This window comes from Elgaria multicarinata, chromosome 11 (genome assembly GCF_023053635.1).
Source record: "Elgaria multicarinata webbii isolate HBS135686 ecotype San Diego chromosome 11, rElgMul1.1.pri, whole genome shotgun sequence".
NCBI classification, from domain to species: domain Eukaryota; kingdom Metazoa; phylum Chordata; class Lepidosauria; order Squamata; family Anguidae; genus Elgaria; species Elgaria multicarinata.
In genome coordinates, this window is record NC_086181.1 from 33209700 (window position 1) to 33226593 (window position 16894).

The window sequence follows — 16894 nt, forward strand, 5'->3', positions numbered from 1 at the left end:
CTGTGCTTACCCAACATCCTCTGGAACCCTGTGTCCAGTTCTGGGTGTTGCACTTGAAGAAGCTTGAGGACAAATTCAAACAGGTTCAGAGGTGGGTAATGAAGATGTCCACAGCTATAAAAATAAGTGGTGTGAGGAAAGGTTGAAGGAACTGTGCTTAGCCTGGAGAAGAGAAGACTGAGGGACATATAATGCACTGTTCAAAATGCCTGTCCCATAGACGAGGGCAAAGTCTTGTTCTGCTGTGCCTTAGGAAAGCAGGACTAGGTCAAATAGACTTAAGTTATAGGAGAGTCAATTTTGGTTGAATATTATGAGAAATATCTTGGCAGTGAGACCATTTGAATGATGGAATCCATTACCTAGAGGGGTGGTGGGCTCTCTCCCTTGTTTAAAATCTTTGAACGGGCAGGACACCCATTTATTGGGAATATGCTCATTCTGGCTTTCCTACATTGAGCCGTGTGTGTGGTGGACTAGATGTGTCAGCATCTACGGAAGTGTCCGCATTTCTGACAGAAACTGAAGCAAGAAACAGAGGGCAGCTCATTAACAGCGCAATATTTTCCTCTGAGCCTATTTTCATCACGGTAGGGTTAGGGGAGTAAAACATGCTTGCATGACGGGAGAGTGTAGAGGGCCTCTTTTTCCATAAAAGTCAAAGGTATGAGCAGCAAAGCTAGCAGGGCTCCTTAACATGCTGAGTCAGTAGGAAGAAGTGTGCCAGATGGAAGCCCGTTTCATCTATGCAGGAAGCCGAGAGACCATGAACACTTTTTCTTAATGGTTCAGGAGTACAAATTGCATATGTCACTCTCGAGTTAGGATGAGCAGGGAAAGGAGCTGCTGATGTGGAAACGAGGAAAAGAGAGGAACGTTAGACCATAGAAGAATTCTGTAAGGGGATGTGGGTCTTAACATGCTTTTAAATTTCCTTTCCTTTCTTGTGGAAGCAACGACACAATGCTATAAGTTTGTGGTATAGCAAATACCTTGTCCTTTTAAAATCCAAGCCAAAAGCTTGGTGGCATTTCAGAACTGTGGTCAGTTTGGAAAGACAAATGTTCAGGGGATAGAGAAAACCTGGGAGGATAGGTATAAAACTATTGTGCCTTTTCACTGACTTGATTTGTTGTTGTTGAAGAAGTGGCAATCACGGTTTTGCTTACTGGGCTCCTCCTGTTCTTCCATGGCTCTTCCATGCTTCTGGGCCCTCCCCCCACATTGCGTTAACATACCAAACTAGAAGAGGGGCTGGCCTCCATTTAAGCCCTTCCCTAGAGCATAATATAAATGGACACCAACAAAACAAGTAATTTTGAAAACGTGCAAACGTCCCCGTGCAAAGGAGGGGGCCTTGGTGCTGTGCCCCTCCCTTATTATAATGTGATTTATTTATTTTTGGCAGGCAGGCAGGATGGGAGGATGCAGTTCTATAGGCAGTCAAGATGGTGCCTCAGGGGCCAAAAGTGGAGGATTCTGGGAGCTCATTGGTGAGCGTGTGCCAGTGCTCGAGGCGGCAGTCAGGGGTTTGAAGGCATGAGAGCCAGTGCTGTCGGCATTCTCCAGAGGCCCCTAGACCAAGGGTCACCCCACCTGCAAAGGAAGCGTAAAGAAATTCTTGTGGTTCCCAAAGAGTTCCTTCCTTTGAGCTGCTCTCTTCTTCCCTGCAGCATAGTGACCCCTCACAAAACAGCCCCTCCTGTGGAAAAGTTGGCATATCTACACCCATATCCATTTATATACCAATTTAAGTGTCATGGCTCCCTCCCAAAGGATCTTGGGAGCTGTAATTTGGTGAGGCTACTGGGAATTCTATGTTAGAGACTCCTGGCTGCCTGTTAGGGAAATACAGTTCTCAACGTGCTCTGGACGAGAGAGGGAATGATTGTTAAGCCAGTTTTAAATCTCTGATGTCAGTTATAGCCAGTGTGTCCCTTCTAGGCCCCTCAGCCCCATTTTTTAACCCAGCACCCCACTCCTTTGCCTCTTCTCACCAATGAAGTCGTTTGATTTCCCAATGTCGTAATCCCAAACTGTTATCTCCAAGGATTTGTGACCAAGGTCTGACTGTTCAATCTCGTAGAAAAAGTCCTGTAGTGTAGGCATGGAAGAGCTAAGAGTTAAAACCCGGGAATTTTGTCTCATCGCCCCGCCCTTACTGCTCAATCCCGGGTTTTGCCTCACGGAACAGGCAGTTACTTTTCTTATTTCCTTCATTCACCTCATTATATTCCGGGTTCAGTGTCTTCTTCTTCACAGTTGTTTTATGCTTTGACTTCTTCTCTACATCTGGCTTCAGGTAGCTACCAAAAAAAATACAAATACCAGGGCAATGGGCTTGTTTAGACAATTTGTCTTTTTCTTTCATGTCTTCCTTTCCCGAAAAATACACAGGCAGTGACCAGTCTGTAACATTCGACATGCAAATATGAAAACACCATCATAAAACTCGATATGTCATAAACTCAAAGCATATAGAAAATACAGAATGACTGCATCAAATAGGACATGGTAAGGACATTAAGTCCAGGGTTATTAAAAAAATATCCCTGAAAACTTTCCTAAATAAGAACATTTTACATTGTTCTTCCAGACTAAGGCAAAGGTGGGCCTCTCTAGAACTCAGTGTAAAGGTAACTCTTTTGATTCCTTAGCAATATTTAAGAGACGGAGAATAAGGCAAGCCTTCCCCTTCCCCTGGCATAAGTTCCCCTTTTCTCCTCCTGCCCATCCCACTCGCCTTAGCCATGGATGACGTCAATCCATGATCAAAACACCCCATTTCTTCCCCTGTGCGTGCGTGTTTCTCACGTTTTTACATAAGGATCCGAGTAGCCGCACACATCCATGGCGGCTAAATGGGCACAGCGGAGAATAGACACCAGCAGTCCACGGCGTTCAGAGCTGTACATGAGGGCAAGCAGGATTCGACCCCTTTCCTCCAGGGCCCAGCCAGCCGAGGGTTCTAGCTGTGTAGTGGGGGAAAGAAAAAGAACATGGAGTGCTTTTGTGTGTAATGTCTGCCCCACTAGCCTTCCAGCCTGTCTGAGCTGGCCTTCAAGCATTTGACAACCCAGGTGAAATATTGAGAAAGCGTCTCACTCGGCGTTAGGCTCTTGAGCACTTTGAGCCTGACATGTCTTCCTTGTCCTTTCGCTTAGGCCTCGTGGCTTGTCAAACTCCACCGAGGCCTCTTTCATCCACCCCTGCCAGACAGTTGACTCTTCCTGTCATCCCACTGGCCTATAATCTACCTCAGGAGTGGGCATTCTGCTGCCCTCGGCCTAATTTCATGCAGATGGGCAGAGCCCGAGAAAGTCAATGGGAGTGGAAAAATCGGGGACGAAGGAATGGTTGAAGGAAAAATCTCTCTGGCAAAAATGATCTGGACATTCCCCAGCCACCCACTGGGCAGGGAGGAAGAGGAAGTGAGGGAAAGAAGGGGGGTAGAAAGAGAGAAAAGTGGTGACCCATGCATGTTTAGTTTTGGCTACCACCAGCTTGGCTCTGCCCATTGCTGGCCTGTTCCCCCACCTGACAGATTACCCCCAAGGGAACAGCCTTCCCTAGCCTGGTGTCCTCCAGATGCTATGGGCTTCAGTTCCCATCAGCACTAGCCAGCATGGCCAGTAGTCAGGAATACTGGGAGTTGTAGTCCAAAACATCTGGAGGGCACCAGCAGTCTGCTCAAGGGGATGAAGCCCTTGACAAGACAGAAGTTCCCCACTCTTTGCCTAACCATTCCTTGAGCTCCTTTTAGTGAGGAATATGAAGGGGGGGGGAACCCTCACCTCTCTCAGGTAGCAGGAGATTCCACGCAGAGCTGCAGTCATGGAGGAAGGAGATGCCAGCTGTTGAGGGAAGTTAGCAAAATCTGTTTCCTTACTCCCTTGAATACAACCACTAGCAAAGTTGGAGGAGTCAAGGGACTGGATGACGAAGTGAGAGGGAAGGGAGTGGAGAGTACAAAGTGATGCACAAATGATGATGTGAAGGACACAAGAATGGACCCAGTAGAACCCAGACTCAATCTGCTCTGGACGTGGGTGGTGGTGGTGGAAACAGTCAAGGCAACCTGTATGATTTTGTGCCAGAATAAGCTGAATTCTGTGTGCAGTATAAATTATAGAAAGTAACTACATGGTATTCTGCACGTCTTGGTCATGGGAGAGGGAGAGGGATGTGGGAAGGTGCAAGGAGAGCTATTGGGCAGTGTAAAAATGTAATAAATAAATACATAAAGGAGACCCATCCCCTCTGAACCATGGGAATCCTGATTTATCCTCCCCTCTGTCTCTCTCACACATGGCTTGCAGTCTGAAAGCCTCTGTATCCTGCCCATTAATTGAGCTGTTGCTCCACGGAATGTTCACAACCATTCTAACTGTTGAAGAGGAAGACCCAATTACAGAATGCTGGTATCAACACAGAGAGGAAGGGGGATTAATTTGGATGTGAGAACCTCGCACAGGGCCTAGGTAGAGGAGGGACTCTGAGCTGTTGGTGGGGATGGGGTTAGAAGGCCAAAGTGACTGGGCAGAAAAGCAACTAGAGGGGTGTGTCTGAATGCCTGATACTTAACGAATGAATGAAATAAACAGATAGGACTTGACTCACTTTGGAATATACAACCTCCTTATGCTCGACTCTCACCGGTTGTTGCCGTTCCAAGCACAAATTGAAATGTCTTTTTTGGCCCGGCCGGAGGCGTCTCAGGGGCACTCGGGTCTCTCCAATGAATTCGTTGTGGGTCAGTTTATCCTCGTCGCAGACAGAGATTCTGGCAGGCAGAAAACAGAGAGGGGATGGAGGGGTGTTGCAGCAAAGGGATCATGGGAAAGGGGCTGTAGGTTGGGATTTTGAGTAGATGGGTGGGGGTCACATCTCACCGCAGAGTTTTCCGGGCCATATCCTCAGCCGTTATCCCATTGTATGTCAGGGCCTCGTTCCAGACAGGGTTGAGAGTGTTGTGCTGTGTTCGTGTTTTCAGTTTGTTCGCCTGGAAAGCAAATGGTATGGGAGCAGGAGGAATTGGAATGAAAGAGCAGAATATCCTAGTAAAGCCCAAGAGTTGTGTCGAGACACAGCCCTGCAACCTCCTTTTCATCCCCTAGGCCAGAAATCGGGGAACTGTGCATGCAATATCTGTGTATTAAATCTGCCCTGCTTTCCCCCCCTCCTGCTTTTTAGAATTTCTCAGCCCCTCTTGACACTATTACCAGACCGTGATTTGCTGTAGTGTTTTTTTAAAAAACCCAACTCCCCACATACTTCTATTTTATGTATTTGCTTTCTTTCTTCATTTACACCCTTTGAAGAGTATTAGGTTTTCTGTGCTCGCCCAGTCTTGAAACTTCATCAGGGACATAACCATTGCTATTGGAGGGTCAGATCAAATGCTTGCTTAATCTTTTGCTCAGTCTCCAATGATGGCCACCCACCCCTGCATCTGGTATGCAGAGCTTATACTTCCTCTGAAGACAGGAATGTTCTGTCTACGTATAGTGGCTAGATATCTCTTGATAAAACTAGGTAAGCGTTGATTAAAGTGTGCCCCTCCATTAAATGATCTCATCCTTTCTTAAACCCCTCTTGGCTAGGGTCATCACTACTTCTTTTGCTAATGAACTATCTTTGTATTGATATCCTCACCCTGCTGCCAATTGTTCAGTATACTGGCTTGGCTTGTACACCTTCAACGCTGTTTCTTTCCCACCTTCTCCCCACTCATTCCATTTCACGTATTACTGCCTAACAGCCAAAGATAGGGCTCATCTACACCAAGCAGGATATTCCACTATGAAAGCGGTATATAAAAGGCAGGAGCCACACTACTGCTTTAGAGCAGTATTGAAGTGCACTGCAGGATCTACACTACCGCTTTATAGTGGTACTGAAGGCCACCCACAACTGTTGGGGCCCGTGACGCATCTACACCAAGCAGGATATAACACTATGAAAGTGGTATCTGGTATGTGTCAGGGGCCCCAACAGTTGTCAGTGCACTTCAATACCGCTATTAAGCAGTCGTGTGGCTCCTGCCTTTTATATACTGCTTTCATACCGCTTTCATAGTGGAATATCCTGCATGGTGTAGATGAGCCCATAGTGGCTTACCACTCTTTCTCCCTTTTGTCTCTGCACACCTGCCCTCTGGACATTTCATCTCCAAAATCGTCAAAACAGATTTGACGCAGGAGATCTTGATTAAATCCCCCAACTTTATAAACACACACACACCCCAACAACTCCAAAACTTTACAACAGCTACAGAGGGGCTGCCATTTTGATTGAGGCATTGGCACTGGGAGAGCGGGGTGTTTACCGCTTTCTCCCTATGCTGTTTTCCCAGTCAAAATACCCCCCCTCTCTCTCTCTCTCACACACACACACACACACACACACACACCCCAAAGTCGCCATTACACTCACTGAGGAAAGAATATAGTAAGTACCTGTATCATCCCTGCATTTCCCCCCAGCAGGGCTAATAGCAGATTCAGAGTGTGTGGGAGGATTTAAGTTGGGAATATGGCACAGAGAGGAAGTGTTAAAGCACCTGTTCCCCAAGCTGCTTCCAAAAAATTGGAGCTCCCCGCCCACAACTATTTCGGGTGGTAAAACCTGAAGGGCTCCAAAATGATCTTTCCAGACTCAGAGAATGGGCATTAAAATGGCAAATACAGATTAATATAAGCCAGTGTAAAAAACAAAACAAAACATTATTTATGTATATATGCTGACAGGATCTGAGCTGGCGGTGACTGGCTAAGGAAGAGAACTCGGCATTGTGGTGGATAACTTGATGAAAATGTCAATCCTGTGTGCGGCTGCTGTGAGAAAGGCCAATTCCATGTTGGGCATAATTAGAAAAGGAATTGAAAACAAAACTGCCAGTATCACAATGCACCATACAAATCTATGATACAACCACTCTTAGAATAATGTTTACAGTTCTGGTCACCACATCTCAAAAAGCATATTGTAGAGCTGGAAAGCGGGGAAGAAAAGGGCAACCAAAATGATCAAGGTGTTCGAGTAACTCCCTTAAGAGGAAAGGTTGATTCAGGACGGCTTAAAGGACGTCCTTCTTCACACAGTGCATAGTTAAACTATGGAATTTGCCACCACAAGATATAGTGATGGACACCAACCTGGTTGGCTTTAAAAGGGGGTTAGACAAAATTCATGGAAGGTAAGGCTGTCAATGGCTAATAGTCATGAAGATGAGTGTATATTACCTCCAGTATCAGAGGCTATATGCCTCTCAATACCAGTTGCTAGGGAACATGAGCGGCAGGGCGCTATCGCTCTCATATCTGGCTTGTGGACTTCCCATAAGGCATCTGACTGGCCACTGTGAGAACAGCATGCTGGACTAGATAGGCCTTTGGTCTGATCCAGCCAGGCTGTTCTTATGTTCACTGCTTCTTTAGAGGAGGAGGAGGATTTTGGGAGATCTAATCACAGGTCTCGCATGTTGTATCTGCTTTTTGGTCCTGAGGTCATTTTTACCTCAGGAGCTCGTATAAAGCCGCTCATTGCTTTCAGCAATCCTAGTGAAGTTACAACCCACACTTTAGGAAACACTGAATCGTGACTAGTTATAGGTCTCTTGATACCAGTAAAGCTTCAAATTTGTTTGTATCCCATGTTTCTATTCAGTGAGCAATCCCCAATAAGCAACACTGGAGAAAGCGTGAGGAGGCAAAGTCCCCCACCCTGACAAGCAACTTCTTCCCTGCTGGATGGCTGTGACTACTTGAAGAAGAGGCACTTCTCATATCCTCTGAGTGCTTTTCTGTATTATTATTATCAATCAATATACCCTAAGCTGTTCCAAGTATTCCCACACAAATGTTAACTCCATCAAAATCAAAAGGAATTACTTTAGAGAAAATATTTAGGATGGGAACCTGAATGTGAAATATACCATTCTTTCCTTTCAGAACTCTTTTCATGTGGGACAAAGCTCGGCTCCCACTCCTTCTAGAAATGCAACTCACCCCTTCCATGTCCTCCCCAGTGTTTTATTTTTTTTCTGATGCTCCCATCCCCTCGCCTTAGTATGGGAAATGCTGCTCTACTCCTATTCTACGGGAATACGGACTAAAATTGATTTCTCCAACTTGGTTGCATGGCTCTTGTTTCTATCGATGCTAAGTTAGGACCTGTGTATGTGTATATTGGATTGTGCTTGGCCCAACGAGGGGTCTAGCATAAATCTAAAGTTACAGTTACCTTGCAGGCCCCGGGCAGGAGGTGCAGTTTGACATAAGGGTCAGCCAAGCCGTTAAAATCCATTGGCTTCAATCCCTGAGGATAGAAAGATACAGAGATCAGTTCCTTTTTGACCTAAATATTTGTCCGAAGGCACCTCTTTAAAATCTCGAGGGAATGTCTTCTCTTCACGACTTTATGTGCAGTGATTTTACTGTGTGCATTATAGATGTGACAATTTACTTTAGCATTTCATGCTAATCTCGACTTGGAATTGCTTTCCTGCAGGATGATTTGTAACACATCAAGCCACCCTAAGCACTTCCTCAATATTCTTTAGTGAACCATGGAGTATTTTTTTTTAATTAAAAATGTATCCCAGCCTTCTGCTGAGAGGCCTTCAAAGTAGTAACCTCATTCAAAAATAAAGATCAATCATAACAAAAGGATTAAAATGCAACTAACGACGAAGCAATGCCAAAAATGCAGCCAAGACCTGAAGCATGAGTCAAATCAGTGAAGCGTACTAGTTTAACATATATGAATAAAACTTCAATGCTTCCTGAAAAGCAAGGAGCATGTCCTCTGGTGCGTGCCTTTGGGGAAGACATTCCGCCATTTCGGTGCCACAACCAAAAAAGTCCTGCCTAGTGTTCCCACTGGCTGTATTTCAGATCTGTCTGGTTGAGGGTAAGGGGGGCAGCTAACAGATTTCAGTTGTTGGGTGGCATACACAAAGCCAATCCAGTTTATTTGGAAGGAGCTGGGCCTGGTTGCGGACCATTGAGGGGCTGAAATGTTAAGACTAGCACTTTGAATTTATTTATTTATTACATTTCTATACCACCCAATAGTTGGAGCTCTCTGGGCGGTCAGGCCTTCAGATGAATTGGAAGCCAGTGATACAGCACCAGAGTAATTTGCTCTGAGCATCTCATACCAGATAACAATCTGACCACTGCATTCTGGACTAACTGAAGTTTCCAAACACTTCAAAAGCAGTCCCATGTCTCAGTTATTCTGGGCACATTAATCCAGAATTAGAGCAAGGTTGTGACCCCGATATATGTGGTGTAGGAAACAGAAGAGAACTCTGGTGATAGTCTTAGTATGTTTTGCTGAATATGTGGGGAATTTGTTCATAAACAGTATTTGGACAGGTGCCCTCTTGAATAACCCTTACAGGTGTGCCAGCTTGCCTTTGGTCACGGTGAAACGGCCTTATGCCAAGGGCCAGTATCAAAAGCAGGCATGATCGGGCAACTGCCAAGGGCCCACTGACAAGAAGGAAAGGCCATAGCTTAGTGTGATAGAGTACTTGCTTTGCATGCAGGAGGTCCCAGGTTCAATCCCCGGCTTCTCCAGGTAGGGGGAGGAAAGACCCACCTGAAACCCTGGGGAGCTGCTGACAGCCTGTTCTGACAATACTGGCCACTTTCTATGATCCTATGAGTTCCTAGAGTTCCTCTTCACAATTGCAGCCTGCTTGTGGTGGTGGTGGTGGTGGTAAGGAGGAACAGCACAAGCAAGCAAGTGGTCACAATGATGAGAAAGAGGAGGAGAAGCAAAAGCAGCTGGTGACAATGGCGGTGAAAAAGTTGGCTCGCTGAGGGAAAGGGAGCCATTGAGGATGTCTTGCCCAAGGGCCCTCATAGAATCATAGAATAGCAGAGTTGGAAGGGGCCTACAAGGCCATCGAGTCCAACCCCCTGCTCAATGCAGGAATCCACCCTAAAGCATCCCTGACAGATGGTTGTCCAGCTGCCTCTTGAAGGCCTCTAGTGTGGGAGAGCCCACAACCTCCCTAGGTAACTGATTCCACTGTCATACTGCTCTAACAGTCAGGAAGTTTTTCCTGATGTCCAGCTGGAATCTGACTTCCTTTAACTTGAGCCCATTATTCCGTGTCCTGCACTCTGGGAGGATCGAGAAGAGATCCTGGCCCTCCTCTGTGTGACAACCTTTTAAGTATTTGAAGAGTGCTATCATGTCTCCCCCTCAATCTTCTCTTCTCCAGGCTAAACATGCCCAGTTCTTTCAGTCTCTCTTCATAGGGCTTTGTTTCCAGACCCCTGATCATCCTGGTTGCCCTCCTCTGAACACGCTCCAGCTTGTCTGGAGCGTTTTCAGACAAAACACCTGGAGGTTGTTGAACCTGGAGTGCCGGCTCCAGGTTCAAAAACCTGAAGCCAGCACTGCATTGTGCCACCAGTGGTCCAAAGAAATTGTTTTGGATCTTGAAACTCTTTGTACTATGGTGTTTTTTGTGTGTGTTTTTAAATGCCATTCACTCCCAAAATGCCCAGCTCAATTGGCTTCGTTGCAGAATTGCCATGAGAGAAATGGCACTTCCAGTCATCAAACAAAGCCCCTCAACACGTTTGTGTGAACACACCCTAAATGGTGTGTGAGTAGGCCCCAGGCCTTGGGAGAGCAGAGCTAACAAGACGGAGGTCTTTGAATGGGGATGAATGGTCATATCCTATGTTGGGAAAGGGAGCGTGAGGTGATGGGGTGTGGTAATGGTGGTGGTGGAGGGCTGGCATAACTCTTGCCGTGGTTCCGAGCTGCCGCATTGTTTCCCTTGCTCCCCCTCCCTCCTCTGTTGCCACGGCAACCCCAGATGCCTGCGGATACCCGGTTGCCTGGCGCGTCGCCGAGGTGCTTGAAGATGCTGCAAGCCCACCAGCTGGGAAGGAAAGGGAGGGGGTTGTGTTTGTTGGCATGTATGTGAAGGTAGGGGTTGCGCAAACAGCCAGCCAAAGGCCATGGGGGTCTGTGTGAGAGGTGGGTCTTTAAGCAAGCCTGCCTGCTGTCGAAGAGCTTGGAGGAGAAGATGGGTCGAATGCAGGAGAGCAAAAGGAACAGGCTGAAATGAGCAACGCCACTTCCATAATGAGATTTCCCGTCCCTGTGTGGCCTCTTTTTTATTAAATCATGTTCTTTTATTGTGAAAGCGACACACACGATGCAGAAAGGCTGTGGGATTGAATCGAAAGACAAGAGAGTTGTGTGTGTGTGTGTGTGTGTGTGTGTGTGTGTGTGTGTGTGTGTGTGTGTGTTTGGATGCTTTTCAGGGCAGGATCATGATTACCTTGGCCCGTAGGATGGTGCAATTGAGGGTGCAGCTTTCCGGATCGTAAAGGATGTCAAATTCGAGGGTCCCGAGGGATGCTAGAAAAAGACCAGGTGTCAAGCAGAATGAAGAAAAGGAATCAATCATTTGGTTATATCAGCATTTTCTTTCCCTTTTCCAAGTCACACAATTGCCCGCATATTTGTTTAGCTCTATCCATCTGCCTAGATTACCTGTCAGTATCCACCTTGCCCCGTCCCCTCACATTCTGTAGAGATCTCTGTAGACATTTTCTGTCCATCAGCTGGTATATACACAGGGCTGTTTACTCAGAGATAAAATAAATTAAAAAATCCCCCCTCCCTCAGATAACCCAATTTAGACACCAATAAAGCTAGATGCTTTGACCCACATAAATCATGCAAATGTACTTGCGTATGCATAATTTTGCTTCTCCTCATCAAGCAGTAAGGTAACGGGTCGAACAGTACCCTGGACTGAGGCCCACATAGTTCTGTTTCTGTCTTTACAACCATACGGACTAGAAACTTGATGGGTTTTTCAAAATAGTTTGTTTTGCTTTTGATGCAAATTTAGGTTCTCAGGGTGCTGAATTGTGCATCCAAGTACAATTCTGTGTGCGTTGGGGGGTAGGGGGCAGGTTCCTTGTTTTTGGGCAGGATCACAGGTCTCACCCAGCTCTACCTGAGGTGTTTCTGTCTCTCTCTATGATGGGAGATCCAAAAGCTTTCAGGAGGTCTTTAATTCAAAAAGGGTGGATCTTCTAAAACTTAAACCTATCCGCCCCAATCCAAATTAACACTCAGCTTTTGTCTACCTCAGGATGTCATTTGTTAAAAACAAACAAACCCTACCTAAAACTCATATCCTTTAAACCTGGAAGATCTGCACCTATATCTCAGATGTGTAGGGTCTAGTTGTACTTACTTACTGATGAAAAGGTTAAGACACTCTGTGCATGCGCATAAGAACATAAGCGCCATGCTGGATCAGACCAAAGGTCCATCGAGTCCAGCATTCTGTTCGCACAGTGGCCAACCAGCCGTCGGCCAGGGACCAACAAAGCAGGACATGGTGCAACAGCACCCTCCTACCCATGTTCCCCAGCAACTGGTGCACACAGGCTTACTGCCTTGAATACTGGAGATAACACACAACCATCAGGGCTAGTAGCCATTGATAGCCTTCGCCTCCAGACACTGTTGTTATTCCAAGGCAGAAATTTGCCATGGCAAAACTCTTCTTGGGCAGAGCCCTCCATTAGGTTTTATAATCCCTGATAGGTCTGTTTACATTCATTTACCTACACACTTAAACTATAGCCCTGTTTTACATAATCCAGTTCTAATCCTGTAGGCTAAGCACCTGAAGGGGAAGGGGACCCGGCCTTCATGTGCCCATCATTTCGATGTACACAGTGTCTATGTGTGCAAGTTGTAGGCACTGATCTCTGTGTGCCCATCAGTTCGGTGCGCACAGGGCTTACACATTCACACATAAGCTTTCTCCGCATGGTCGAGATAAGCAGGATTCTAGATTGCAGAGGGAGAGGCTGCATGCCGTGCAGAAAGAGCTGATGAATGCATGGAGGTCAGCAGCAGGGACAGTGGGATGACCCCCTTCCCCCTCCATACATTCAGCTAGCCTGCGGAGTTAGAAGGCCATATGAAAAAGGTGGATGTGTCAATCCACCTACGGATGCTTTACCTGTCTGTTCTTCCTTCCATCTGGAGCTGGACACATACTTATTTGTATTGGTTTCTAAATTGATTGAAGTCCATCTTGCAAACACCTGTTTGCTTGCAAGGACGTTTATCTCTCTGCCCCTTTTTATCCATCCATCCATCCCCCCACCCATCCCCCTGCCTCTGTCTATCAGCCTTTCATTTCTCCCACCCTCTCCCTCTCTCCCCCTCACCCATCCATTCATCAATCCACCTCTCTGTCTTTCCTTTCTCTCTCCCTCCTGTGGGTCTGTACAAGTTTGTTTGTGTGTGCTTGTAGGAATACGCATATGAATTTGCCTCTCTCTTATGGCAGGCTGTTGTGTCAGCGAGAGTGTGAGTTTGTGTGGGTTTGTTTTCATCAGGGAAGAAGGCTGAGTGAGCATTTGTATGTGTGAGTTTGTCCCCAGAACTGTGTCTGTTCATTTGTGCATGCTTGTGCGTACCTCTATGAACCAGCGCCATAGTTGTGTGAAAGCTTTTGTTTTCAGCACTGCGCTTGTTCCTGGCGAGTGCTGGTTGTGGTGTATGTCACTTTGTGTGTGTGTGTGTGTGTGTGTGTGTGTGTATGCATGCGTAATGGGGTGTGTTCACATGTGTTGTGGATGTGTGGTTGGTAATAGTGGATATGCATAGGGTGTCACCATTTTTGTGTGTTGAAGTTCAGGGCATAAACATAAGAACAGAGTTCTGGCCCAACACATTTCGCTGCCTGAAGAGGAACACTAATGCCACCCCCCCACACACACACGGGTCAACACTTTAAAAAGTCTTGCTGCACCAATCAGACAACCATTCCTGTCTTGATCTATCTCCACCTGCCCCCCACTCAAAGACGCCACCTGAAGCAGAATGTTTCTCTCTGCATGGTAGGGCCGGTCCGCAAAAGGCATAAAAAGAGCCCTGCTGGATCTGACTCAACGTCCACCTGGATCAGCAGCCCTGCTTTCTACAGTGGCCAACTAGACACCTCTGAGAAGCCCACAGGCAGGACATAAGGACATTCCTGCTCCCCAGCACCCTATTCATTGTGACGAGTAGCCACTGATAGGCTTGTTATCATTATAATACATATAGTCAGGTTTGCGTAGAACATTTGTCACACTGACAAGGCTTGGGCCTATGGTGTGTTTAGTTGTCACATGTGTGCAAAGCCTTTGCTACAAGTCAAGACTGGCTGGGTTTTGTCGGTCCTTTGGTATGCTTAGATGTTGACAGGGCTGTGGGTGGGTGGTGGTGGTGGTGTTAGAGGGTCAGGCTGCTGAGCTGGAGAGCTGTGGCAATAGGTTGTGGGGGGAAATTGCAGGCCCAGAGGTGAAAAATGACCCTATGGCATTCCTGAGGGGGGCACCCCTTTTCCCTGGCCCCAGCCTCTTTCCGTAACCTCCAATAGTTTGGTGGTTTCTTGGCTTTTGTGCAATTTCTTCCCCCAATTCTAAAAGAGTGAAATGCCTCTCCTAAGGCGTAGTTTCTGATGGTAAGAGCTTTAAGGTACAACATGCTGGTATTTTTAATATACTTTTGGCTCAACCCATTTTGCCTTTGGCCCTGCTCATGACTGCAATGCAGCCTCCGAGACCTTCTCCAGAATTTCCTCTCCCTGAGGGTTGGTAAGTGTTAAAGTTAAGTTTTCAAAGACTTTGCCTGTTTGTAAACCCCGAAGAAATGGTGTCTGTGCGGATGCACGCGGGCACGCCTCTGAGGGGAAGAAAATCTGTGTCAGCAAAAGAAGCACAGGCGGGTCAGAGAGGCTGTGTATGTGCCTGTGGGAATGGTGGTATCAAAGTGTCCTAAACCCTGGCCTGATCCTATACAGGTTGACTCGGAAGTAAATCGTATTGATTTCAGTATGGCTTTGTTGTTGTTTATTCGTTCAGTCGTTTCCGACTCTTCGTGACTTCATGGACCAGCCCACGCCAGAGCTTTCTGTCGGCTGTCGCCACCCCCAGCTCCCCCAAGGTCAAGTATGTCACCTCCAGAATATCATCCATCCATCTTGCCCTTGGTCGGCCCCTCTTCCTTTTGCCTTCCACTTTCCCTAGCATCAGCCTCTTCTCCAGGGTGTCCTGTCTTCTCATTATGTGGCCAAAGTACTTCAGTTTTGCCTTTAATACCATTCCCTCAAGTGAGCTGGCTTTATTTCCTGGAGTATGGACTGGTTTGATCTTCTTGCAGTCCAAGGCACTCTCAGAATTTTCCTCCAACACTACAGTTCAAAAGCATCTATCTTCCTTCGCTCAGCTTTCCTTATGGTCCAGCTCTCGCAGCCATAGGTTACTACGGGAAATACCATTGCTTTAACTATGCGGACCTTTGTTGTCAGTGTGGTGTCTCTGCTCTTAACTATTTTATCAAGATTTGTCATTGTTCTCCTCCCAAGAAGTAAATGTCTTCTGATTTACTTTCAAGTAAATGTCTTAAAGTTGTAGCATAGAGTGTGAGAGAAAGTGTGTGTTTGTGTGTGTATGTGTGAGAGAGAGAACGAACGAACGAATGAATACTCTTTCAGTTAGGGCAATATACTTGTGTAATTCTGTATGTGATGATAATAGAGCTGTATGCAGGAGCCTCTATCAACAACAATTGGGTATACACATGAATGCTGCTTCTAATTGGAATGCATATGTAAAATGTAAGTGAATGTGTGTTTGTGAAGCGTTTCTGCTGGGACGTTTATCTGTAAGTTTCAGATGCTCAAATTTCTGAGAACCATTGCATAAAACACATCTCTCTCGGACAAAGTCCCAAAATATTATGTGTCCAGGTGTGTGCGAGAAAGGAGGGATGTGTGTGTGTGTGTGTGTGTGTGTGTGTGAGAGAGAGAGAGAGAGAGAGAGAGAGAGAGAGAGAGTGCGTGCAAGCCTGAGGCGAGGGTGAGATTATTATTATTATTATTTATTTATATAGCACCATCAATGTACATGGTGCTGTACAGATTACACAGTAAATAGCAAGACCCTGCCGCATAGGCTTACAATCTAGGCATTGCTCTGGCTGACAATATGTGAAACTTCCATGTGCGCATGTTTGTGTATGTGGAAATGTTTGAGAGGTGCATGCGTTTTTGGGTTTGAGAGTATAATTGTTAGGCCTTCTCACAGAGAGAATGCCTCGGTTGTGCATCTGTGGGGAGAGATTGTGTGGGCTCCTATGACAAAAGTCCCCCTGTAAACACATGTCAAGGAAAGAGCTGGTGTGTGAGATGACGATATGGGCATATGCATGAAATGTGTGGTGCAGAGAGGTGGGAAGATACCCCCCCTCACTGTGATGACTAAATGGTTTGATCCAGAGTACTTGGATCCCCTTCACTGTATGCAGGGGGGTATATCCAACTCACTATTCTCGTCAGAATCATATCCATCAGCTGCTTCTCCTTCTCCGGTGCCAGGGATTGCCGGTGCTGCTCCTTGGCCCCTCATTCTGTCCCTTGTTGCCAGCACCCCCTCCAGCCCAGGGTGCGGAAAATAAGCCGAGATTTGGGCAATGGGTCGGATTGGCCCTGGAGACACATCGATGGCCATGTGCTCCCGGATAGGGACCGGAGCACGTTCTCCACGCCGGACTGTCATTGGCCGTGTAGTCAACTGCGGAGGAAGGGAAAAGCTGTTTATTTCGATTCATGATTTCCCTGTTCAATTGTAGGCTGATGGGAATCCAATCTTATACATATTTGATCAGAAGCAAGTGCCATTTAGTTTATTGGAGCTTGCTCTCAAGTAAATGTCGGTGTGCCAATGTAGGGGGGAAAACGCACCAATAAGCGTGGATGCTAAAAAGAGAGATCAACTCTGGTGCTTGATAAACGTGTTAAAAACTATTTTATTCTTTAAATCCAAAAATGCTCTGC

The 16894-nt window shown here is 46.5% G+C and overlaps 1 protein-coding gene across 1 annotated transcript; it reads right to left on the bottom strand.

The window, feature by feature from the left end:
• Positions 1 to 1409: 1409 nt before the first annotated feature.
• DOC2A (double C2 domain alpha) lies at positions 1410 to 16616 on the bottom strand. Its single transcript, XM_063137556.1, has 10 exons — positions 16385 to 16616; positions 11318 to 11397; positions 8245 to 8319; positions 4893 to 5002; positions 4657 to 4783; positions 3795 to 3854; positions 2815 to 2972; positions 2225 to 2306; positions 1998 to 2094; positions 1410 to 1596 (listed from the first exon to the last, which is right to left on the bottom strand). The coding sequence occupies exons 1-10, from the start codon at positions 16614 to 16616 to the stop codon at positions 1457 to 1459; spliced, it is 1161 nt and encodes a 386-aa protein (XP_062993626.1). The 3' UTR covers positions 1410 to 1456.
• Between the last annotated feature and the right edge of the window lie 278 nt (positions 16617 to 16894).